This window comes from Motacilla alba, chromosome 4A, assembly GCF_015832195.1.
Source record: "Motacilla alba alba isolate MOTALB_02 chromosome 4A, Motacilla_alba_V1.0_pri, whole genome shotgun sequence".
Taxonomy (NCBI): Eukaryota; Metazoa; Chordata; class Aves; order Passeriformes; family Motacillidae; genus Motacilla; species Motacilla alba.
Genome location: NC_052045.1, coordinates 112,669 through 136,647, shown reverse-complemented (window position 1 = coordinate 136,647; position 23,979 = coordinate 112,669). Strand labels below are relative to the sequence as shown.

Genomic DNA, 23,979 nt, shown 5'->3' with positions numbered 1-23,979 from the left:
TGCACACGTTATATGGCTGTATCACCCTCTCCTCTTGTGGTGTTTTCAAGGCAGAACTCCAAATGTGGTCCACGGACTTGCACACCCAGCTCAGGGTTTCCTGCAGACTGTTCTGTTCTGCTTTCAGGGTCCACGGACACATGTGGTCCCCACTGCAGGTGGAAAACTGCAACACTGGAATGCAGAAAGGTCCTAAAATCTGAAGAGAAGCTACAAGAGCAATCTTAAAAGTCCTTCACAGTTTACTGAAATAATGATATCTGCTGTTGTGTCTTTTGAGCACCATGGGACACAGAAAGGAGGTGATCTGAGTGGTGTTCCACAGTGTGGTATGGGGTGCAGTAGCAGTGAAGCACTGGGAATTACTGGGTGGCTTGTATCCCATGTTTTTACACCTCTGCAGCACCCAACAGCATTCTGGGGCTCAGCGCTGCCAGATTCTGCCAGAGCTGGAACTGCTCTTAGCAACAAGGCTACTGACTCAGTCTCTGCACAGTTAGGACCAGGAAACTTTTTACCCTCTGGCAATTTTTTTGGTATTAATATAGAAACAAATCACTAATTACAAAAACAGATGTGTCAGAGCAGCAGCATTGCCTCCAGCATCAGGTGGGGAGAAAAACAAGCCTAGAGACTAGTTTGCAAAGCAAGGAGCTCTGAGTGTGGAGGAGGCAGCTCCAGGAGCTGCTGGGATGATCTGAGCCTTTTCATGGGCCGTTCATCTCCTGGGGATGACACTCCTGTCCTTCCTCGGCATGGCTTGAATCCCTCTCTCACATGGCTAATGGCAACGGTCCATGAGCAGCAATCAAAATAGTGCCTAGCCTCTTTCAGCTGGATAATGAACCCAGAAGGACTCTTCCATATAGAGGAGTGATTGTGTTGACCAGCTGTTCAGCATTCCTCCCTGCTCAGCGGGATAGCCCACACTGCAGCTGCAGAGGTGACCTAAGAGCACTCACTGGAGAGCTAAACTTTGGCACACCTTCAACAGTACTTACTTTGATGCCAGAAACACCCCCAGTGGGAAATCACAGTACTGAGTACTATTCTACTTTTCTACACTTTTAAGGGGGGTTTCAAAGAAATACTGCAATTGGATGTGTGGCTGCAGAGCTGGCACAACCTAGGAGTGCCTTGGGATGCAATTCAACTTCTTCCATGATGGAAGGGTTATCCCAGCCCAGAAAACCACCCACACTGCTGACTGGGAGTACCCACGCTGCAGATGCTATGCCCTTGCTGTCTTGCTCTCATAGATGCTGTTTGAACTGTTGTGCCCTGTTCTTTTCTCTTTACAGACTTTACTCTTTGATTTGATGTGATGTGGAGGGATGGTGGGCAGCTGAGTAAAACTCAGATGTTGTTTTGTTTCCCCAGATCAGCTGTCAAAAGGGCCATGTTCACATCTGTCCTCTCTTAACTCCACGGCTGGAGACCCCCAGAGTGACTCCAACAGCACAGCTTCCCAGTCAGCAAGGCTGTTACGGAGGCAATCCAAGGCTGTGGTACCCTTTATTTAACGTGTCATCGTGGGTTTGGTGGCCTTGGGGGGAGGTTGTGATTGGTGTCTCTGGGTCAACACCAGAGGTTGTTCTCCCCTGATCTCCATCATGGGTTTGCAGTCACAGTTGCCGCAGCTTCTCCAAACTGCAGTGTTTCTCTGTGTGACATGAGAAGAGCGATTCTTACCTGCCACCCATTGCACTGGAAAACTAAATTAATGCTTGCGAGGGACCTTGTGGTCCTCTGAAGGCAGTGTTTACGCAACAGCAACATATTATTGGTTGTTATACAGAGCAATACTGAGAAAACAGCTGTCCCAACAGAGAAGAACAATGGCTTGTCCTAGTTGTTTCTGCTTTTTTTGACTATTTACTGATGTTTTTCCACATTTCTTTCCTAAGGAGATGACCGAGAATGGCAGTCACCAGCTGGTGGTAAAGGCCAGGTTCAATTTTAAGCAGACCAATGAGGATGAACTCTCTGTTAACAAAGGAGACATTATTTATGTCACTCGAGTTGAAGAAGGGGGCTGGTGGGAAGGCACCTTGAATGGAAAAACAGGCTGGTTCCCAAGCAACTACGTCAGAGAAATCAAATCCACCGGTAAGCAAATTGCTTTCAAGGGCTGATTGAATGACAGTGGCTTAATGCAGTGAGGACCCTCATGCCTTTGGGAAATTGCTGCTATTTATTAAGGACTGTTTGTGTACTTCAGGCAGCTGGGCTAATGGAAGGATGAATGGAAGGGTAAAGCGCAGTGTTTCGGATGAATTGCTTGAGAGCTGCTTCACCCTCTTCCCACCACATTGTGCCTTTCTCTTGCTCCCCCCAAGCCCCAGCAGCATGGAACCAGGGATATTGTCAGAGGATGAGGACAGAGATGGTTGTGGGTCCCCTTTGTCATTCCAGTGTCTGAGATCAGAACTAGCTTTTTGTTAGAGACCTTGGTCAGGCAATGTATTTCTGTTTGATCCTGGCTTTTCAGGCATCAGTGGAATGGATGCTCACCATCACGGTATGGAATCTGACAAAAACTGCATGGCCACGGGGCATTGTCAGTGTTTTGGTCCAACAGTGATGGTTGATTTCACAGAGTACATTTTTCCCCAGACACTTCTGCTGCAATGTTGAAAAAGGAAGAGAGAGGGGATGATCTGTCTGATGACATCTGCCTTTATTTGGCTTTATCTTCAGTGTCCTTAATGTTTTCTGCCATGTGGTTGTACCCAGACGTAGGGTGGTGACGATGTGAAGCCCCTGCCCAACTGCCCTGTGGCATTACACATCCGTTCAAACAGCTCACCCCTGTCAAGGCCTCCATGTGAAATTAAGCTGGTCTTTTGCAAAATGCAACTTAACTCCTTAGTGTGCCTTGAGCACTTACCATAAACAGAGACCAATTTTGTGCTTGGTGCTGGTTCTGTGGCTCAGGATCTGCTCTGGCCTCAAACACTGAGATGCCAGCAGGGGTCTGTGAAGTAGCTGCAACATGTACAGCCCCTGTTAGACAACCTTTTTGCTACTCTTGCAAAAAAGGAGGGGAAAAAATTCATGATATAGTGCCCAGAATTAGGTCAGTTTTTATTTGATTCTAAATGAAAAAAATCATTGTTAGGATATCTCATCTCCCACTGTTTTCCTCTGGGAAATGATGTCTGAGCTGGAGCAGGAAGTTGTAGCAGGGATTGAAGGCTTGTCTGGCACAGCTCAGGAATCACTAATTAACTCAGTGAGGGGAGAAGAGAGATGTTTTAAACAAAGGAGAGCAAACTTGAGTCCTAAAGGGAAAATCAGATGGGAGCTGCATGACATGACAGTACCTCACTGAAGTGAAGGGCCAATCTCCCATTGATCCTGATGGAAGAGCCCATGAGATTTTTTCTGTCTGCAGAGCTTTTCTCTCCAGATCCTCTCTCAGCACCATTTCAGGTGACAGGAGGGTTCATTGCCCTGGTGTCTGCATGCTCAGGAGATGTGTCTGTATTGCAAGTCAGGAATGAGGGACCATCAGTAAATCCTCCCTGCCCCAGGAATGCTGCTGGAGCTGCAGCTGGCAGGGAGCTGCTTTTCCCACCTCCACAGTGTAAGACTTCAGACACAGTCTGAATGGAGTTACTTGTTTTTCAGCAGTGTCCATACCTCTGCTGTGTCCTAGGTGTGCCCTTTGGGTAGAAATATTCTGTGATTCTGTGAAATAGCTGTGGAGCTGAGCTCTTTTGAGCCTTTAGCTGGAAGTGACAGGAAGCACTACAAGGGCAATATTTAGACAGTACATAAAGAGAATAAATGTATCAATTTCAAGTTTCTCCCCTGCTATCAGTGTGCAAGTAATTGCCTTGTGTGAGCAATTGCAGGGAGCCAGGAGAGCCTGGCTGCTCCACATGGCACGGAGCTGTTTCAGCATGTGCAGTGTGGCCAGGACTGGGGCAGCCTTGCACTGCCTGCCTGCCCCAGTCCAGAGGGAGCATGGTGTTGCTGGGAAAGGGGCTTCTCTAGGAAAGGACAATTGGAGCAGGGATTTGTCCGTGTGTGTGTGTGTGTGCACATATGTACAGAGCTGGAGGCATCCACAGGGATTTATCGAATGCAGAATGAGAATTGATTTCCAGGGTTTTGTGAGCTTTTCATTTAAATCTACCTTCATTCAGAGAAGGATTTTGCATCACAAGTGACTGTGGGGATAGGAGGTCAGCATATTGATTGGTGTTGGCTTCAAGTGCCTTGTGAATCACCTGGAAAAAAAACATAGTATCTGTCATTTCTGACAGATGCCCCATTTTAAAACCAAATTTAGTGGGCCAGGTGAAGTAATGCTGTAGTTCCAAACATTGACAGATACTGGGCTGCTGCCAAGGATTTTGGAGCAAACCTGGACATTGGTTGGCAGGGGCTGCACAAAGCTTCTGGTGTGACTCGCTTGGCCACTGTCAGTGTCGTGCATGCCACTGGTTTTATCCTAGTTTTTTTTTGAAATGGGGAAACAAACCCTGCAATTGAAGTTTTGTGGTCAGAGGGGTGAAGTTATATTTGCTGGACATAATGTGGCAGTGTCTTTTCCTGATGGAATAATGAGAGCTGTGAAATGTAATTTATTAATGTTTGGTTTTTTTTGTACAGATAAACCACTCTCTCCCAAAGCATTAAAAGGGCTAGAAAACACTCAGATGACAAAGAATTATTACCCTGTGGTAAGTTTTAAAGTGCTGATCATACATTTTAATAAGTACCATGTTATTAATCTTCTGAAGTAGCTCCTTCCCTTAAAAATCATTGATGCAATTTGTAACAACTGGGGATGTGACTCTGTGTTTAAACGCAGCTGTTCCATTCCCTTGATTCAAGGCCATTGAGACAATAAACCACAAATGGAAGTGGCTGCAAGATGTCAAAAGTAGAGACTTGAAGTAGACAACTGAGATAATTAAGGAGAGGTGGCATCTTTCAGATCAATGCAAGGGGAGAAGGCACAGTATTTCCTGTTGATAAAGATGGGGAGATAATGTCATGGTGTAAGCAAGCAAAATCAGAGCTCTGGCCCCTTTCTTGGGTTTGGCTGGAGATGTTACACCCCATGGTGCCTGTCCTATGCCTCTGCCAGCAGCTGCAGCCCTCAGAGAACAGGCAGCTGCCACAGCTCATGGCCTGGCTTTGTAACTGGGCTTGGCTTTGGAGCAGCCTGCCAGGCCATGAATTGCTGCTGCAGAAGGGGTAGGGAAACATCCCCTCCTTTACATATTGCTGCCGAAGCAAGGAGATCTGGTAAAGTAGGGGTAGCTTCCACGGCCCCCTGTGTCCAGGCTGTGGTGGGAGAGAGTGAAGATGCCTCATGTGAGCATCCCTGGCTCTCAGTGCTGGAGCTGAATCCTGCTCATCAGTATGTCTAAATATATATCAAGCAAAGCAAAGCAGAAGCAGTCTGTCCAGGGAGCTGGAAACCACCTCCACTGTCTCCAGAGCTTATCCACACTGAGAAACTGGAGTGCTGACTGGGAGTGTGCAGGCACTGTGTTTGTCTGCTGTGCAGCCAGAGACAAATCAGCTGCTGAGATGGATTAGCAGGTCCAAACCCAGATCATTACATTCCTGAAGTGGCAAATGAGGTGTGCCCTGCTTGATCTGCCACAGAAGCCATTCTTGGTGCAGCCTTTAACACCTGCTTTCCAGGCTTCCCCAAGTTTGCAAAGCAAAATCTCAGCATTTGACCACCAGGACTTCCCTGAGTGTTCTGGGTTCTGCATTAAGAAATGTAATTTCTGGACTTAAGATACACTTCCATGCTTTGCCAGACTTGGAAGCTGATGTCATGTTTTTTTAACTAGTTTGCTAGTACAAAGATCTTCTCAGTGCTCTGTCTCTCACCCTAGGTGTTGCAAAATATTCTGGAAACAGAACGAGATTATGCAAAGGAACTACAGTCACTTCTGGGAACTTACTTAAGACCCCTCCAGTCTTATGATAAGTAAGATATAAGGGCATCTGAGATGGAGAGAACACTGTGGGAGCCGTGGGGTCATGGACAGAGGGCACATGTTTAGACATTGTCCAGTTAGGAGGGATAGGAGACTATTCTAAGGCCTCTGTATTTCAGTCACTTCTCCCTTCCCAAAATCTTCATGTGGGAAAAATTTTTTTGCTGTCAGCCTTGTAGGCCTAAATGAGGGTGTTATGACTCTTAGGATGACAGAAACAGGCACATTAGCTTTGGAAACACCCAACCTCACTCAAGGAACAAAGAAGCCCCTACCTGTTGGACCTTTCTCCCTTAGGGAAACCCATGGCATGAATCCCTGAAGACAAAACTCTCTGTCTGTGCGCACACCTCCCTCCCCACCTCTGGCTGAAATCCCATCTGCCTGTGTCTATTAGAGAGCTAAAGATCTGAGAAGATTAATGGGATTAAGTGATTTAAATCCAATTAAGATAATCCTTGGCAGCAGACTTCTTCTCTAGGAGATTGTGGTCCGTAGCTCATAGATCATGAATTTTGTGTTCTGTCCGATGCTGTATCTGGGGAAGGAGAAATTTTTGTGTCTTTTTGGAAGGGCTGCTGACGAATAAAAATGGGGTGCTCCTGGGAGCAGCTTCTCTTTGATGGTGACTGGTGATGTGGCTCTTGTAGGCTCAGCACTGGGGACATTGCAGCATTGCTGGGAAACATGGAAGAAATCTCTGCTTTTCAGCAAACTCTGAACCAAGCCTTGGAAGAAGTTGCAAAGTAAGTTTATGTCATAGCACGGAGGTTGTTAACCTTTTTAACTGTAGCTAAAAATAATAGAAAGACATGTTCATTAATATTTCTCCTGACTGCTGTCTTAGACTTGTTAAATATAGAAGAAAATAACAGGACTGAGAAAAGGTTGCAGGCAGTGCTTTGGCAGGAGGAAAGGTGGAGGGAACTCTGAGATTGCTGGTGTTACGGCATCTGCTGAACGAGCGTCACTAGAACTGACACAAAAGTGTGTCTAACCCAAAGATGAAGCACACGCAGGGTGGGAAGTCTGGCAGGCATGAAGATGGGAATTGCCAGGGAGCAAAGAGCAAATTATTAGAGGTGATCATTTCCTGCAGGGAAGCTGACAGACACAATTAGCCTTAGCTAAGGGCTGAAAAGAGATGGGGAAAGACTGAATATTGAGAATATATTCAGGCTGTGGCTTCTCCTTCTTTCTCTGTCTTTTCATATTCATGGGCATCCCAGAGAGTGGTACCCCCCACCCTCACACTGCCCTTAATTCCAGCACATCCTCATCCCCATCATCCCAGCTGTAGCTCCTCTGGTGAGACATATCAGGTTGAGTCACAGGTTGTCTGAGGCTGATAATGGGTTGTGATGCTCACTGTCTGAACCACAGGAACCCAGACCCACCTGAGGATCCCCCTCTTCCTCCTCCCCAGATGGCAGGTGTGGATGTTTTGCTCAGTGCTGCAGTTATGAGGTGACCTGGGAACGTCCCTGAGGAGTGGGTAGTTCCTGGGCAGCTCCCTGAGGGTGCTGTAGCTGCAGGGTGCAGATCTAGAGGCTTAACATAGCTGGTGTGTTGGTGTCTGTAGGCTCCCTGAGAACCAGCAGCGTGTGGGAGGCTGTTTCATGAACCTGATGGCCCAGTTCCGCTCCCTGTACCTGACATACTGTGCTAACCACCCTTCAGCAGTGAACGTCCTCACACAGCACAGGTGAGTGATGGAGAAGGAGATTCAGACTCCTTTAAAAAGTTAACTTTTGTTATTAATACTTGGCCTGGCATGGCTGTTGACCTATGTTTTGACCCTTGGTCAAGGGTATTTCCTGATGCTGGGACTTGGGGCTTTTCAGCAGGGCCTTTCAGCTTCAGCATGAAGACAGCTCACACTGCTCGTGTTCAGAGCTGATCTCACAGGTCCTTTTTTGCACAGGACTCCCACCTTGGGTCAAACAGGCAGCCTCAGCTTTGGCAGTAGCATCTTCTGTGATTATTACTTGCTAAACAACTCAGATCCTGTTTTAGATCTACTGCTCAAGTGCTCACACACTGACAAATGGGAGAGTGTTCCCCTGTGGCACCACGGTGGGGAGCCATCATTGCAGAAGGAGGATGGTCATCAAGTCACGCAGTTACCCAGTTTATTCATTGAGCTTCTATTCAACCAAAGGGCTGATTTTCAGGGTCATTGGTAGATCACATTAATAGCATCTTTCTTCAAGGTGACCCACATGAGTAGACACTTGAATTTGTGTGATGTCCTGCTCAAGAGTGTGCCAAGCCAAGATGCTACAACTGTCATCCCTAATGCAGGTTAGCTGTCTTCCCTGCAATGATGGGAAAGCCAGGACCACATGCATAGTGTTTAAGTCTTCCCATTCTGTGATGGGAACTCACAATGTATTTACTTACCTGCTGAAATCCAGCTTTAATTCAGTGTAACAACAAGCCTGGCTCCAGCAAATGACTCATTCATGTGATTCCTCAGTCTGACCCCTTTTCCTAAATCAAAGAATCAGCTTTGGCAAATGTGCCAAACACAGAAGCTGTGTTCTCTGGACCAATGTACATGCAAACACCTGCATCACAGTTTCCATCAGGGTCCCAGTGCATTGCTGCAGCCTCCTCCAGCACAACACCAGCCTATGCAGCCCCTGCCCCCTCTCCCCACCCACCAGATACCTGGCCCTGTGCCACCTTGCTGTGCTGGGGGACCAGCAGCTGGCACCAATATGCCCCAGGAGCTGTGCATTCCAACACCTGTGGCCACACGACATCCTTTCTTGCTTTCCAGAGGAGAAAGGTCTTGCTTGGGTAGAAGCTTCCTGCCTGCTCCACGGAGTGGGTGAGGGGTGCTCAGAGGGGAGTTTGTGCTGCCTTTAAGGAGGCCCAGCTCAGAGCAGAGCCCTGGCCATCAGGAGAGCATGGGCAAAACACAGCCCTCAGCTCTGAGAGCCCTCCTTCTTGTTGGTTTTTTTTTTTGGTTTGGTTTGGTTTTTTGTTTTGTTTTTGTTGTTGTTTTTGTTGTTGTTTTGTTTTGGTTTTTTTTGTTTCGGGTTTTGTTTTGTTTTGTTTTTTGTTGTTGTTGTTTTTGTTGTCTCTTTTTATAGTGATGAGCTGGAGAAGTTCATGGAGAGCCAAGGTGCAGCCAGCCCAGGCATTCTCATCCTGACCACAAGCCTCAGCAAACCTTTCCTGAGGCTGGACAAATACGTGACACTGCTGCAGGAGCTGGAGCGGCACATGGAGGTAGGTGGGGTGTGGGGCTGCTGGGCGGGCTCTGCCTGTGGATGCTGCCAGAGCTGCTCCCTGAGCTTCAAGAGACACCTCTGCCTCTTGGTATTTGAGCATCGTGTGGCTAAAAGTACTTACCACATCTCCAAGGAGATGTCCCATGTCCCCCAGACATTATCCACCTTTCAGATTAAAAGTGAAACTGGTGGAAGAGTCTGAGGAATGTTGTGGAAACACATTACCTGCTCTTCACCCCTCCCCTTCCTCAAAGATGGGCCATTTCCAGCACAAGTTAAAGCAGAGACTAGGGTCGGGCTACAGCTGCTGTTTACTTGCACAGCTGAGAATAAACCTGGCTTTGTTACCATTTGATGAGATTCCTAAGCCTGGCCACTCACTCCTGTGGCTCGCAGGCACATTCCCACCCCTTGCCACAGGGCTGTGCTCCTGGGTGGAGGCAGAGCTGCACAGACATGGATCTGGCCGCCAGCACAGACACAGGGGTAGAGAGCGAGCACCTGGGAGCAGGGAGAGCAGTCAGGGGTACAGAGACTTCCTTGGCAAGAAGCAAGTGTGCTTCAGGACATTTCTTGCCCCAGGGACCATAGAGATCTCTGCTACTGGAGCTCTGCTGCTTACTGCTGGTGCACTCCAGCTGCAGGAAGGCAAAACTCAGGGGTGATGCAAGGGGCTGAAGAAAACAGAAGTAACAATCTGTTTTTAAGCAAGTTTCCTTTTTCTCCTCATCAGTTTTAATTACCAGTTACTTCAGCACATTTATCCATGACTACAATCAAGCCAAAGAATTAAAACTTCTATGCTTGAGCCAGGGATGTTCCTGCATAGTAGAGGGCAGGAGAGCCTGCAGGGTAGGCACACTCCAGACCTACCTGTTCCCTCTCACCTGGCTGAGCTGAGCTGCAGGGACTGAGCTGGGCCTGGCTGCAGCCTCCATGCCCGTGCAGGGATAATGTGCTCTTTGCAGGATATGCACTGTGCTCTTTGCCTGCTCTTCGCAGGCGGTTCAGCAGTGGGTTTGGGGACACACACGTCACCTATTTGTCTTGGTTTCTAAGTTGAGTGTGGGAGTTTTGTTGCATGAATCAGTAGGCCTGAGGTTTAAGCTGTGATGCTGTGGGAAGAGGATGGCTGTGTGCAGTGTGGATGTACACCACAGCATTCCCTGCACTGCTGCAGAGCTGCTGAGGGGGCAGGTGTGTGTTCAGGGCAGCCACTCATCCCACACTGCAGATAAGCAATGCCAGGCTGCAGGGGCAGGTCCATCACAACCTAGACACCTTATGATTTGCTTGGCACGATGACTCGGTGGGGAGGAGCAGGGCCTTAGATCCAGAACATTCTGGGAGAGTACTAGCATACAGCTGGGGTCAGAGAAAAGGGGCACCATTCTGCTTTTCCCTGGCCCAAGAGCTCTCTGCTCAGACATTCCCTCCCTTAAAGCCAGAGGTGAAGCCCCCTTGATGGTGGTGGGTTTCCACCCTTGATGGGCAGTGGCTGGAATATCTGGCACTGCAATGGAAGTTTCCTTCCTGAAGGTGCACCCTGCACCACTGCCTGTTTTCATTGATTTTTCTTTGCAAGTCAGATTTGTTCTAAGTCAAGTCATACCTACTCTTGCTCTGGCCACTTCACACTCATTAAATTGGTATCAGTAAATTGCATAGCTGCCTTTTGCCATGCCATGTTGAAGTGGATGGTGGGGAAGGTACCTGGGAGACTTTGACCTCATCCTGAAGCCCATGCTGCCTATATCCTCAGCCCTGGGTGTAGTGGAACAGTGGATGATGCTCAGGGTGGATTAATGCTCAGGGTGGGTGCTGCTGCTGCTGATGGCTGAATTTGCTCTTCTTTCACTAGGAGGCGCATGCAGATCATGAAGATGTTTTGAAAGCCATCACATCCTTCAAGTCCCTTGTGGTAGGTGGCAATTCTTAAAATAGAGCCCCCCATTTCAGGTCTGCATTTCATGAAGAATGAGTCAAGCCTGACATTTGTCTCCTCATTAGGAAAAAAGGTCTTTTGGGATGGAAAAGATGGGTTACAAAGAAACTTAATTTCACATTTCAAGCCTAGAGCTGCTCCTCTGGCTGTGGCAAGTACATGCTGGCTCTATGGTGCCAGAGCAGAGGTGGTGGATCACCAAGTTTCTCCTCTATTACTGAAAGCCATGTGTGGACCGTGGTGGCAGCAGGGTCCCTTTCATGTCCTGTTGCCTCCAATCTCTAATCACTTTCCACCTGAAACTAGACCACCCCTTGCTCATTGAGAGAGAGGTTAGCACGGCTGTGACTGACCCAAGTGCTGGTGCCAATGGGAAGTTCCCCTCTGAGCCCATGGAGTAACTCTAGGTTTCGCTGAGGTTTGCTCCACAGGTATCAGGAGGCTTGGAACACATTCCAGTAATTTGTGGCTCCAGATGCTATCGCCATCAGTGGGGAATAGAGAGAATGGATGAGTCAGAGATAACAAACCCATTTCTGTGAACTCTGTCACCTGCACCCCTCAAAGTCCTGCTGCACTTAGATGAAATAGAGGGGGAAAAGCCATCCATATGCACTAAGGTTTAACCTGGAAAAGCTTTTTATGGAAAAAAAGCTCTAATCTCTCTTGCTTTGTAGCCACAGAGAACCTTTCACTATAACCACTCCAGATATGGTCCAGCTTCCTTCCTTTAGCACAACAGATGTCGCTCGTTTGTGACAGATGCAAGTGTTTAGCAGTGCAGATAAAAGATGGGGAGGAGAAAGTTCATAGAAAACAGGAAAGGGTGATCATGTTACATTTACTTAGAAACTCAGCACCCTTTCCATTTATTCTGGAAGCTAATAGGGGAATAACTCATTTAAATTACAAGGTGTCATTAATCTTTAGGAAATCTCGTAAACACTGGATGGTTTTACTTGAAATGTGTACTTGGGTGATGAGTAATTTAATGTCGTTATGACACAACTAAAGACGTTCAGTGTGAATTTGAGGTTAGACAGGCAGAGATGCCCCTTGTGATGGGCATGTGGTCCTGTTATAGGATCCGGAAGGCTCCCAAGCAAAGGCAGGGAGGGACCAAGGAGCCTCTGTGAGTCACAGCGGTTCCTCTGCACAGACTGTGATGAACTCCTGTGGATTATATTTGGATTTTTATCCTGGGAGCATTGGATTCGGACATTTGGGGACCCATCAAAACATACAATAGTTGTAGAACCAGAGTAAACCCCAGTTTGGTTTAAATGTGTGTGGTTTCAATCTAGACCCAATGCAGCCTCTCTCTTTGAAGAGCTGGATAGTCAGTGAATTGAAAGGAGGAAAATCTCTGTCAGAAAAGGGGGTTTGGAAAAACCAAGCAGTTGGTGAAAATAGCCCTGGTTTAGCTTTGCAACAATTTTCCCTGTTGGCAGCGGGGTCAGTAAAAGAAAGTATTGCTTGGATTTACAGGACTCTGTTCAGTCTGTATTGTCCTCTCTTGCTGAGAGCTGATGAGATGGTCACTCCCTGGAGCTTCTCCAGTCCCCAGCTGCCCAGCAGTGGTGCAGCCTTTTCAACAACAGCCCTTTCAGAAGATTCTTTTATGTTCTAATCTACAGCACCACCTAGTCCTGCTTTTGGGTTTCTAAATTTTGGTTAGAAAATATCCACCCATCTGACTTGTGGGGACTTTGCAGTGCTCTAAGTTCAACTCTGCTGTTTGGACAAAACCGGCAAAATCCCTCTAAGCAGTAGCAAAATTAGAGACATTTAACTGTGCTGCTGTCTTGGTTTGGAAATTGTGACTCTGAACTCTCAGAGGTAGGGCTGGTTTGGAAAGAAAAGTTTGCTTAGTGCAGTTTGCAATTTCCTTGACATTTTAAAGTAATCGTTACTTCATAAATCACTGGGATGTGATTTTTTAACAGACTTCATGTAATGGAGCCAAAGTAGGCTTTCCTGATCCCTGACATGACCATCCCTGAGCCCATAGGGCTGTGGGAGTTGTTGCTGGTGAAACTGGGATGGTTTGGGTCGGCTTCTGCCCTTCAGCTAACAAAGCTCTGCTGTGAATCCCAGTCTCAATGCCAGGAGCTGAGGAAGAGGAAACAACTTGAGCTGCAAATCCTTTCTGAATCCATCCAGCGCTGGGAAGGAGAGGACATAAAAATGATGGGAAACGTCATCTACATGTCCCAGGTTATGGTGCAGTCTGGGGGAAGTGAGGTGAGTGTGGTATTCCTTCGGCTGGCTGTAGACTTCATGTCTGAATACCCACTTGCTCCTGGGGTAAGTGATGTGAGGTGGTAGTTCCTCTCCTTCCAAGCCACAAACTGATGACAAATGATGCTGATAAATAATTTTACCTTGGGAAGAGCTGTGCAATGGGACTGTGCATGTCTTTAGAGTGAATCAGGCACCCCGTAGGCTTAGCTTCAGGCCTTTGGTGACCCACTTTTCAAGAGAAGAAGTATCTCAGTGTTGTATAGCACATTTATTTCCCTCTTTCTCCACTTTGACTTACTCTGAGAAATGAAAGTGACTAGAAAATGCCCTCTGTGCATCACAGGGGCTGCTCTGACGCCCCACCCCAGAGCTGACTGTGTTTTGGAACTAACTGGGGTAATTCTTGTCCTACTAGTCCTAATGCATCGCACCAGGGCCTGACACAGACTTTCCGCAGTGGAGCTAAAGCCATGTGTGCTGCATGCTCAGTGTGGGAAAGTACCTGTTAGCACTGAATTGTTTGCTGTTGCAGTTTTTCCCTGGGAAGGGAAGACCTGTGAAACAAAGCCATGCAGTATGTTTTTCTTGTTTGGGATGTGGGATGCTGGGGAACATACGGCTTTCTGGGGCACTCTGCAATGATTGGAAGAGGATTAGCAGGATGCAGACAAAAATCTCTGCAGGTACATAAATGAGATGCTGTAAAGAAAAAAAAGCCATAATAGTTGGTTTGGGGGTGATCTCACAGGCTGTGATTCGAGCTGCAACAGGTTCAGTTTGCTAGAGGCAGGTGCTTGTGATGCATTGCAGACTGGACTAACTTAAATTCTTATCCCCTTCAGGAGAAAGAGGAGCGGTATTTCTTGTTGTTTTCCAATGCTTTGCTGATGCTGTCTGCAAGCCCACGGATGAGTGGGTTCATCTATCAGGTAGGCCTGCTTAGTTTGAAGTTGCAAGGCATTGTAAAAAAGCAAAACAGATAGTTCTTATCAAATTCAAGTCCTCTGCATCCTTTGAACTCTCTGTTGTGATGCAAACACCCCAGGTTGTGAACCAGGGCTTGGCTTTACCATGTGCCTAGGGTAGTCAATGTCTTTGTCCTGGTAATTGGTTAAGCAGCATTTGGTAAGTGAATGCTGTGAAATTAAAAAAAGAAAATAAAAGAAAAACCTTAAAACCTGTTGTTCTACCTGCTGTTTTTGAGAGTAGGGTATGTGTGTAAGGTGTCCTGATCCAGCTGCAGGGTTTCAACCAGCCAGCTGGCTCTCAGTTTTGTGCCATCTCTGGAAAATACTTATAAAGCCTACCGCAAAGTGCATGAAAATTCAATTCCATGAGGTACTACATATAACTCTGCATTTCTTGTGTTTTACCATTTTCTATACCATCCAATGGCTGTTGAGACCTTGGCTTTTCTCCAGCTGTCTGAAACTGTCAATACTGCCAGGAAAAGGATGCTCTTGTTTTGATGTGTCATTTGTTGTAGCAAGGGAGATGAGAAAGATTTGGGAAATATTTGGCTGGGTTTTCTGGCTTGACCCACTGGTGGGACTAAGGTGAGCAGACAGTTCAGCATGCAAATCAGAGGGATGGGGAAGGCTTTCAGAAAAAGCCAGGGGAAATTGATCCTTCTGACTTGACTGTAAAAAACGTTTGCACTGAATGAAGGGAAAGGGTGGCAGATGAGCCAGGGATGACTCAGTTGTCATGGGAGCCTCATCTCCGGAGTTTGACCTAGTTGTGCAGGGAAATCTAGTTCCATACATTAAAGGAGACTCTTCACGTAGTCTGAAGCCTTCACAAATTAATTTTAAATGGCGATTTCCAAAGAGAAAGGAATCAGCAGAAACCAGCAGAACAACATCTGCTGACACTGACTGCTCTTCAATTCTCCTAGGGAAAGCTGCCTTTGACAGGAATGATGCTGACAAAGCTGGAAGATGCCGAAGGGAATGAGCACATGTTTGAAATCACAGGTCAGTGGGCCCTCTGCCTGGGGCAGTCCTCCCAGTGCAAGCAGCAGTTGTCACTGGAAGTACTGGTCCGCCTTCCACTAACCCCCTGCCATGATCTTCCTCCTTCTCTTTTAGTATGTGTTGTCTGAGTTTCTGAGCACCTCTGTCTTGCTTGAGGCAATCTTCTCCAAGTGCTCTGGAGCTCTGCCTCTGGCTGCCTTTGGAGACCATAGTGTTTTGTATGGGACAAATCTCTCGCCCCAGTAGCACTGCTCTGCACTGGTGTGCCCTGTCTACATCCAGTAGCCATGCCTTGTAGCTCTGAGTACCTCCTTTATTGACAGATACATGGCTCTGGTCATGAGGGAGCTTTCATCCCATTTCCCCCTCCAGTGTATCTGTAGGTACTTGTAGGTATACACAGTCATTTCATGCTCAGTGCCTGGGCTGCAGTGCAGCTGTTTGCGCTGGTGGTATTTGGTGTCAGGATCCTGTTAATCATGGAAGTATTGTGTTTAATGACCTTCAACATTAAATAATCCTCACACATTCATCTAACCAGTTCCCTTAGCATTTCTTGCAACTCCCATGCTGTCAGTGGCTGCCTGGAGCAGGATGGGCAGTCACATCATCATTGTAGATGAGATGCTTAGGGATGTGGTTAAGTGGTGCACTTTGCAGTGCTGCTTTAATGGTTGGACTTCATGATCTTAGATGTCTTTTCCAACCTTAATGATTCTTAATGGTTAATGCTTCTGTCTTTGCTCTAACCTTTTTGGAGCCACTGGACTGTGCAAACTGAGGAGCCATTTCCTGCTGTGCTGAGCTGATCTCACCCTGTGTTTCCTCCTGAGTCTCTGCCACTTGCTAAAGACAGTTATTTAACCCTCTGCCACAGGGAACATGATGGAGCGGATCACTGTGTTCTGCAGCACCAGCCAGGACTTGCACGAATGGCTTGACCACTTGCAAAGGCTGACCAAAGGGACATGCAGCACCGTCTCCAAAACACAGTCCTGGAGCCCTCATTCGGTAAGTGTCACCTCCTGTTGCCTGGGCTCCTCACTGCTGCCTGAGCTGTCTGTTTCAGCAGCACCCTGACTCTGAGGTAACATGACAGCTGTAAGACACATCCTGCCCTTTGCTTTGTAACCATATTGTGCTTGAACCATTTTACATGTATCCTGCCCTATTTTTGTTGCAACTTAGATGTCTCAGTATCTCAACACTTATCCATCCACTTCTCTGCCTTGTTTGGTGGTTAACAGTCTTGGTTTGCTTCTCATCTATTTTCTCAGACATTTAGTTCAGCTGGGCAGATCCGTGGGCCTCTGGAACCCCCCAAAATCCTCAAGCCCTGGAGCTTGAGCTGCCTCCGTCCTGCTCCTCCACTCAGACCTTCAGCAGCACTGAGTTACAAAGAGGTAATAATCCCACCTGCCTATCCAGGACCCTGATTTCACACAATCCCTAGACCTTGTGTTCAGGTTTCATATCCCACATCAAGGACACAGAAATGTAGGTTCTTGGGGATGTTGAGAGAAATTACTCTGCCACTTTGGCCCTAGTCCTGTGATGGACGTAGGTCGCTGTCCTGGCTTTGTGCTACACAGGACTCGTGAGTACATGTGTTTGCAGGCTGGATGTTAGCTGTTGGCTGTCATAGCCAGCACTCTCAGCTGCTGGATTTCACCAGTCCCACATCTGGGTGTCCCATTGAGCCCTGTTTTTTGGAAGTGCCATAGTGGACCTGCCTTCTTTCCTCCTTCCTGTCTTGGTCTGAGATGTGGACAGGGGCCTGCTCCCTGCTGGAATGTGTTCCAGCTCCAGCTGTGGCAGCAGCTCAGTGGTACAGGATTGAGAAGCGATAGTGCACCATGAGGAAGAGGCAAAACGCCTGGCCATGTTTCTTGTGTCTTCCAACCTGTTTTGGTGGCTGGAGCAGGATGTGGGGCTTACCCTCCTTTGCCACCCACCAAGTGTTACACAGCGAGGTCCTGCTGGGAGGCAGCAGTCGAGGGATGGCTTCACCTGCAGGAATCCCAGCCTGGGAGCTGGGAGTTGGTGTGGGAAAACTCAAAATACAGCTTAGTGCTGTTGTCACCCTGTACCACAACTGTAGTGCTCTCCTTCCCTACCTCATGTTAAATTTTTGGAATTACTCACCAGTATCTCACGTAACGTTCCTCTTATTGAGTGAGCACTCTGGGTCTGAGTCAGCTGCCTTTCTTGGTACAGCAGCCCTGAGAGTGTTTCTGCCCCAGGGGGATGAGGACAGGGAGGGGGCGTGGATCCCCTCAGCCCTCCCAGCACTTAGGCATGGAGAGTCTGGCAGCTGGCAGAACTGTGGGTCTGCTGCTCCAGGTAGAGGTTTTAAGTAGCCTCATTGCATCTTGTTGCATTCATTTCTTAGAATTTGTAAAGTAACGCATTTCAGTTTGGGAATTAAATTGGTTAAATACCAACTGAGCAAACTGAAAATGACCCATAATCTTTGCATGTTCCAAATTCCTAATGGAGGCTAAACTGTTTCTTGCTTGTGTGGTCAATTAAGAATATTGGCTTGAGGTAAAAGAGAAATTTTTCTGTGAGAAAAACGACAGATTGAGGGATATAATTAATTCCTTGGTCCTTTGCAGTTTCTTGTCCCCAGCCACTCATAGCAGGAATTAACCTCTCTGTGTCAAAAGCAGGGGAGAGGTTTTTGCCACAGAGGCCTCACCCACAGCGAGTCCCAAGGGACAGGATGCTGGATGGTATCCTGCAAGATGTCATAGGAACAAAAACGTGGCTTCTATGGGAACAGGCTGTGCTAACCTTGTCAGTAGAAACCCAAAGGCCAACATGTCCAGCAGAGTTGGGCAGGCACAGCCTGGTACTCAGTCAGTCCTGCCTGAGCCTGGGGAGAGACACAAGCCTGTGATGACAGATGGAGAATAAATTTGGTTGCTGGCCCAAGCAGATCCATATCTGTCTCATTTCTCCCTCTGGGATGCTTAATCCCTAAACTGAATTCCTATTTCACTGTATTTTAGGGTTTTTTAATTTAAAGTAGAGCACAAAATAAACAATGCTGACAGCTCCATGCAAGCACCTTTGTATAATGAAGGAATACAAATTTCAAAGGTTACTTGCAGGGAAATGAGTGGGACAGTTTGATTAAATGAGCTGAGATTTTTAGACATCCAGTGTTACTTTATTTGTCTTCTCATAGTGTAGGATGGGATGGCATAGTCTTGTGCATTTCCTTGTACCCAGCTCAGGAAACCTCAGACCCTGCTTGTGTATGGCACCTCACTCTTGTTATTTCCATTGAAATTGGGTATTTTTCCTGTTCTGTTTCCAGTAATCATTTGAAATGACAGAACAGGTAAATTCTGTGGGTAAAGTGCTGTGTCTGGATTCAGTTTAGCAAAAGGAAAATGATTTACAGATTGTTTCTTCTACTACTTTTTTTTTTTTTTTTTTTTTTTTTTAACTGGCTGCTTTCCATTAGGTGAAGACTTTATAACCTCAGAGTTCAGGACTTTGCTGGGGAGACCTGCAGGAGAGCCTCATGGCTCCCTGGGTCAAGCATCCCAGGGATGGAATCCTCCACAGGACGTGCAGGAAGCTCCCCGTCCCTGCCAGTGAAGCAGAGAGGTGTTGCAGTGCTGATGCCTGACATGGTCAGGTCTTCAGTGAGGATGGAAGGTCCCCTTTGAAAAGATAGAGTCCCAGGAGATGGTCACCAGGGTGGGCAGAGCATCCTGGCATACTGACTAGGCTGGGTTCTAAAGTGGCTGCCCTTTAGAATTGGTGTTGAGTGCAGGCCCTGAGCGCTTCCTGGGACTTGGATGGAGCCAGGCACATGGGGCTCCTGCAGTTGTAAGCACCAGTTTAGGCAACCAACATCCACAGACACCCACTACTAACCAAGGAAGCATGTTCTCTGTGTTTAGAGTGTATTAATGCCCACTCATCCTGTGTCTCACATGTAAATTTTCAGTTTTGCATGACACGGTGCTCCTTTGCATGTTGATAGTGCTTTAAAACCAGGACGGAGGGTGTGCTGCATTAATCTCAGGACTAACACTGAAATGTGGTTTAGAATTGTGGATTTAATGGACTTGGTGGTAAAAATCATCAGTCTCTCACACTCATCTTCTCTTTCTTTGCATATTCATTGTAGAGGATGTCTTATATCTTAAAGGTAAGGGTAGATACATCTCTTCGACTTGTCGTGGCACAGAATGCTTGTTCCCGTTAATGCTTCTTGTGCTTGCATGACCCTAATTTTGCCTTGTTGTATCAGTAATTTATTGTCAGAGTCAGTAGCAGCTGGCAAATATATTTTAAGATAACTCTCAGAAAGGGTTTAGTGTTATGGTACTTAAACTTCCTGGCATGCCTCTTCTCCTTTAAATCCTTATCGCATGTAACCTACTAATACTCTAATTCTCTCCAAATCAGCAAGACTTTTAACTGAGTGAAGGAGATAAAAACTTGTGTTTCTTACTCGTGGAGTCATAGCAAACGCTAACTTTATGTGTGTTTGTCTGTTCTCTGTGTATATATGTGTATGGGATTTATACTCTCAAATTGTGGGCATTTAGAAGCAGAGCTGTTTGCCAACTCTTTTATATTAGAAATTAAGTCAATGGAATAAACCACATTTTAGGGTTTTCTAGCACAGACCACAGAGTTCGTAAGCAACTAAAAGAGCTATGAATGTATTTGAATTCTTTGGCTAAAGGATTTTAGAGAAGAGCTGAATTTACTAGAGGAGCCTGTCCTGGCCCAAACCTGTAGGTGCAATTCCCACTGCTGTTCCAGGGAGCAGTGGATCACAACTGGTACATGTGAAGGGCAAAAACGATAGTTTTCCCCAACTTTGTCACTGTCTGCTTTGTAGCTTTCTAAAATGTTGTGTGTGGCATGGATAGCTGCACCCATCTGTGCTGCTCCACTGTTCCAGCTGCCTTTGGATCTGGTTAAACACAAGAGTCTATTTCTCTGTAGGATTCTAGCAAAAGTCCAAAAACAATGAAGAAGTTTCTTCCAAAAAGGAAAACTGAGAGAAAACCATCTGATGAAGAGTTTGTTATTCGGAAAAGTAAGTGTTGCCCAGAGACACTTTGGCTGCCCCATCCCTGGAAGTGTTCAAGGCCAGGTTGGATGGGGCTTGGAGCAGCCTGGTCTAGTGGAAGGTGTCCCTGCCTATGGCAGGGATTGGGACTAGATGATCTTTAACCCCAACCATTCTGTGATGCTATTTTTCTTTCATTTCTGGAGATTTCTGTGTTCTCAGTGATCTCCATGGGACTTTGAAAACACCCTTTCTTGCAGTGCAGGATGTGACAGGATGCTCCCACTCTGAGCCTACGTGCTCCTCAGTATGGGAGACTTCTGGAAGTGCATTTGTCCTCAGCCTCTGAGAGATTCCTCCTCCCCTCCCACTTATGACTGTAGACATGCCACCACCCTCTTTGTGATTGCTAGCACAAGGTCATGGGTTGTGGGTGGTCTTACTCTGAGTATGAAGCCAAGGAACTACTTCCAAGTAGTTAAAAACTGCATAAAACTGCACATCAAGAGTCACCAAAATATGTCTGACAGCTGGGACAAACCCTTACCTGGCCATGCCAGCATGTCCTTGAATAGTGTCCATGGGGAATTAGGAAACAAAAAGGTCCCCATCCCAACAGGGATGTTCACCTGCAAAGAGGAGTGTCCTGAGAACTCCCTAGAGCCCACTTGGGGCATACCTTGGGGGCTTTACACAAAAGGCCATGGTCACCATGGTCAAGCCGTGGTCATGCTGCCATGCACAGCTCCAGGATTAGTTCTCTCCCTTGAGAAGATGGCACTGAGCAGAGGCTGGAAATTAACACTTCATGTTTCCAAGTCCTGCTCTGGTGCTGCTCTACCAGACCTCCCACACTAGGGTTGCTTTGCCTGCTCATCTCCTGGTGCTGCCTGCATCCAAAGCAGGGCATCACCCCCTGAGTTTTGCCAAGGTGAGTAAGTAGAGATAAGTTTTCACACCATTTGGTCATGGTACTTGATGCCACAAAGGCCAGAAAATGTAAAGGACCACAAAACAGATTGGCCAAAGTCTCAGAGGCAGTCAGCCAAAGAAACAGCATGATCTCTTAAGGGGCTTGGGAGCAAAGACTGGGAGAGACAAGGCCAGAGTACCTTGTTTTTGTGCATGCTCTTGTTGGCAATGTTTTACAGGTACTGCTGCGCTGGAAGAGGATGCTCAGATCCTGAAGGTGATTGAGGCATACTGTACTGGGGCAGGCTTCCAGCAAGCTCTCAGCTCAGGTGGGCACACAAACACATTATTTAGCTCCTACTCTGCCCACAACACTGATAACCCCTTTGGGAAAAAACAGATGTTGCATCATACAGCAACGAGACTCATGCTAGGAAACTGTAGTGTTCAATCTTTGAGATAAGGAAGCTTCATCTGCCTAGTGGTTTAGTTGCCATTGTTTTTCTCCTAAACACAGAGAATGAAGCAGGTAGGAGGGCAGATGAGACACTGCTATTTCACCAGTGATTACCTGATGATAATCTCAGGTTGCTTTTAGCTTTAGAAAGGAAGCATGAATATTATCTCTCAATCAGCTGTGTGTTTAAGAACAACCTGCTTCATAAGAACCTATCTAACATCTTCACCTCTGGAAATATAACTATTTATCATTGCTGGTGAGGTGTCAGCCAGTTAAATCTCTGAACTTTCAAATAATGGTACATATCAAAAAGGGAGGCCATAGTTCTTTGGAGAGCTCTTGACCCTAGTCGAATGGTTTCATTTATAAGTCATGATGTAACTTTAGATGCAATAAGTACTCTTGAAAATTTTCCACTTGCTGCTGTAGCTCTGGGTTAGTGGGATGTAGCTGACATCTCCAGCCTGCCCCAGCCTGATGGTGGAGCAGGAAGAATGAGAGCTTCTGTCTCTGATGTAGCATGGGCACCAGGGAAGATTACCCCTTTTTCTCCCTCATGAATGTTTCTTGTACACAGGCTCCCGTAAAGACTCCATCCCCCAAGTCCTTCTTCCTGAGGAAGAGAAAATCATCATAGAGGAGACACGAAGCAATGGCCAGACGGTCACGGAGGAAAAGTAAGTGCTGCTGCTCTCCAGTTGCAGATAGATCCCTGTGTCACTTTTTGGAAGAGCATTAAAAACCAATGCCCTCTCCTTCTGTGCCTCCACGGAGGAGCAGGCCTGGAGTCATTGACTACTGCCTTAGTTCTGGCAAAGAACCACCAGACAATTTCAATGGCTATTTTGTCCCTTTTAAGGACAGGGCCACCCTCCCAGCTGCCCTGACAGGGCTGGATTCCTCTGAGAGTCTGGATCCCCATTTTATGGCTTATCCAGATGTAGGATAATGGGGTCAGTGAGGACAGAACTGAACAAGTGGCTCTTATTTTTTAAACTACTGATGTACTACTGAGCTGTTGCTGCCCCTCAGGAGCCTGCCTGGCACCTGCCTGTGAGTGCTCCCAGCCAGTTCTATAGCTTGTGCATCTGGGTGACTGTGTTGAGCCTCTCCCTTTCCAACCCAGTCAGTGTGTTCCTTTCACATTTGATTTTTTGCAGCACAACCTCAAGGAATCAAGGCTGCTTTACAAAAGATACTCAGGCATTTCCACCTTTAAAGTCACTGTTATTTATTGCCATAGCATAAACAAGGAAGCCAAAGCCACAGACCTTTGCTGATAACTCAAAGCAGAACAAGGTATCAAGGTTTGAGAAAAGAGCCCTGAATTTTGGACCAGTGGCATATAAATGCTCCTGGGCTGTGTTTCCAGAGTCCCCTCCCAGACAGCAGCCTGATGCTTGGGAAGCAGAATCTGGCTGCAACTTTCCTGTCAGCATCTCCCATGCTATCACTGTTTTCCTGCACACTGACTCTTATTTCTTTTTTCTTGAATTTATTTTTTCAGAAGCCTTGTTGACACAGTTTATGCACTGAAAGATGAAGTCAAAGAGCTGAAGCAGGTAATTTGGGTGGGATTGTTTGTGCTGGGAGTTGAGTGACCGCCAACCAATCTGTGCTGGATCATCTTCAGCTGGTTGGTGCCAGGAAAAGTCTTGCTGATGCTGGTCCAATCCTGAAAATTCCTAAATGAGCATTAGTTTTTTTCTGGTTTACCTTCCTGAATCACAGAATCATAGAATCTTTAAGGTTGGAAAAGACCTCTGGGATCATGGAGTCCAACCATCAACCCAGTACCACCACTATGTTCACCACTAAAGTATGTCCTGAAGTGCCCTACCTATGCATTCTGTGAACACTCCCAGGAACGGTGACTCCACTACTTCCCTGGGCAGACTGTTGCAGTGTTTTTCAACCCTTTCCATGAAGAAGCTTTTCCTAATATCCAACATAAACCTTCCCTGGTGCAGCTGGAGACCACTTCCTCTCATCCTCCATGCTGGAGTGCTAGAGAAAGCAAGAGGGAAGGAGTAGCTGGTCTTTGTGGTAACATGAAAAACTTTCTCCCTATTCCAAAAGCTCTTTCATCTTGACCATTCATTTTATAGGGGTCTGGTGGACACCAGTTCTTGTAGACTCAGAGGAAATATGTCTTCTTCCCTCCAGTTCCAAGTCTGG

General features: G+C 46.9%; 1 protein-coding gene across 4 annotated transcripts in view; it reads left to right on the top strand.

Annotated features, from left to right (window-relative positions):
- ARHGEF6 (Rac/Cdc42 guanine nucleotide exchange factor 6) overlaps positions 1–23,979 on the top strand; it is a 39,206-nt gene that overhangs the window by 12,570 nt on the left and 2,657 nt on the right. For 2 of the 4 annotated variants that reach the window (XM_038122649.1, XM_038122652.1), the window contains 18 exons: positions 1,381–1,508; positions 1,908–2,109; positions 4,624–4,694; positions 5,871–5,965; positions 6,626–6,721; positions 7,558–7,680; positions 9,077–9,215; positions 11,079–11,138; positions 13,260–13,406; positions 14,249–14,335; positions 15,304–15,382; positions 16,260–16,393; positions 16,660–16,785; positions 19,533–19,553; positions 20,363–20,456; positions 21,581–21,670; positions 22,379–22,478; positions 23,309–23,363. In XM_038122649.1, coding sequence (XP_037978577.1) covers positions 1,381–1,508; positions 1,908–2,109; positions 4,624–4,694; positions 5,871–5,965; positions 6,626–6,721; positions 7,558–7,680; positions 9,077–9,215; positions 11,079–11,138; positions 13,260–13,406; positions 14,249–14,335; positions 15,304–15,382; positions 16,260–16,393; positions 16,660–16,785; positions 19,533–19,553; positions 20,363–20,456; positions 21,581–21,670; positions 22,379–22,478; positions 23,309–23,363 — 1,847 coding nt within the window. The remainder of the gene's footprint in view (positions 1–1,380; positions 1,509–1,907; positions 2,110–4,623; positions 4,695–5,870; positions 5,966–6,625; positions 6,722–7,557; positions 7,681–9,076; positions 9,216–11,078; positions 11,139–13,259; positions 13,407–14,248; positions 14,336–15,303; positions 15,383–16,259; positions 16,394–16,659; positions 16,786–19,532; positions 19,554–20,362; positions 20,457–21,580; positions 21,671–22,378; positions 22,479–23,308; positions 23,364–23,979) is intronic. The other 2 variants (XM_038122650.1, XM_038122651.1) reach the window with 2 other exon arrangements.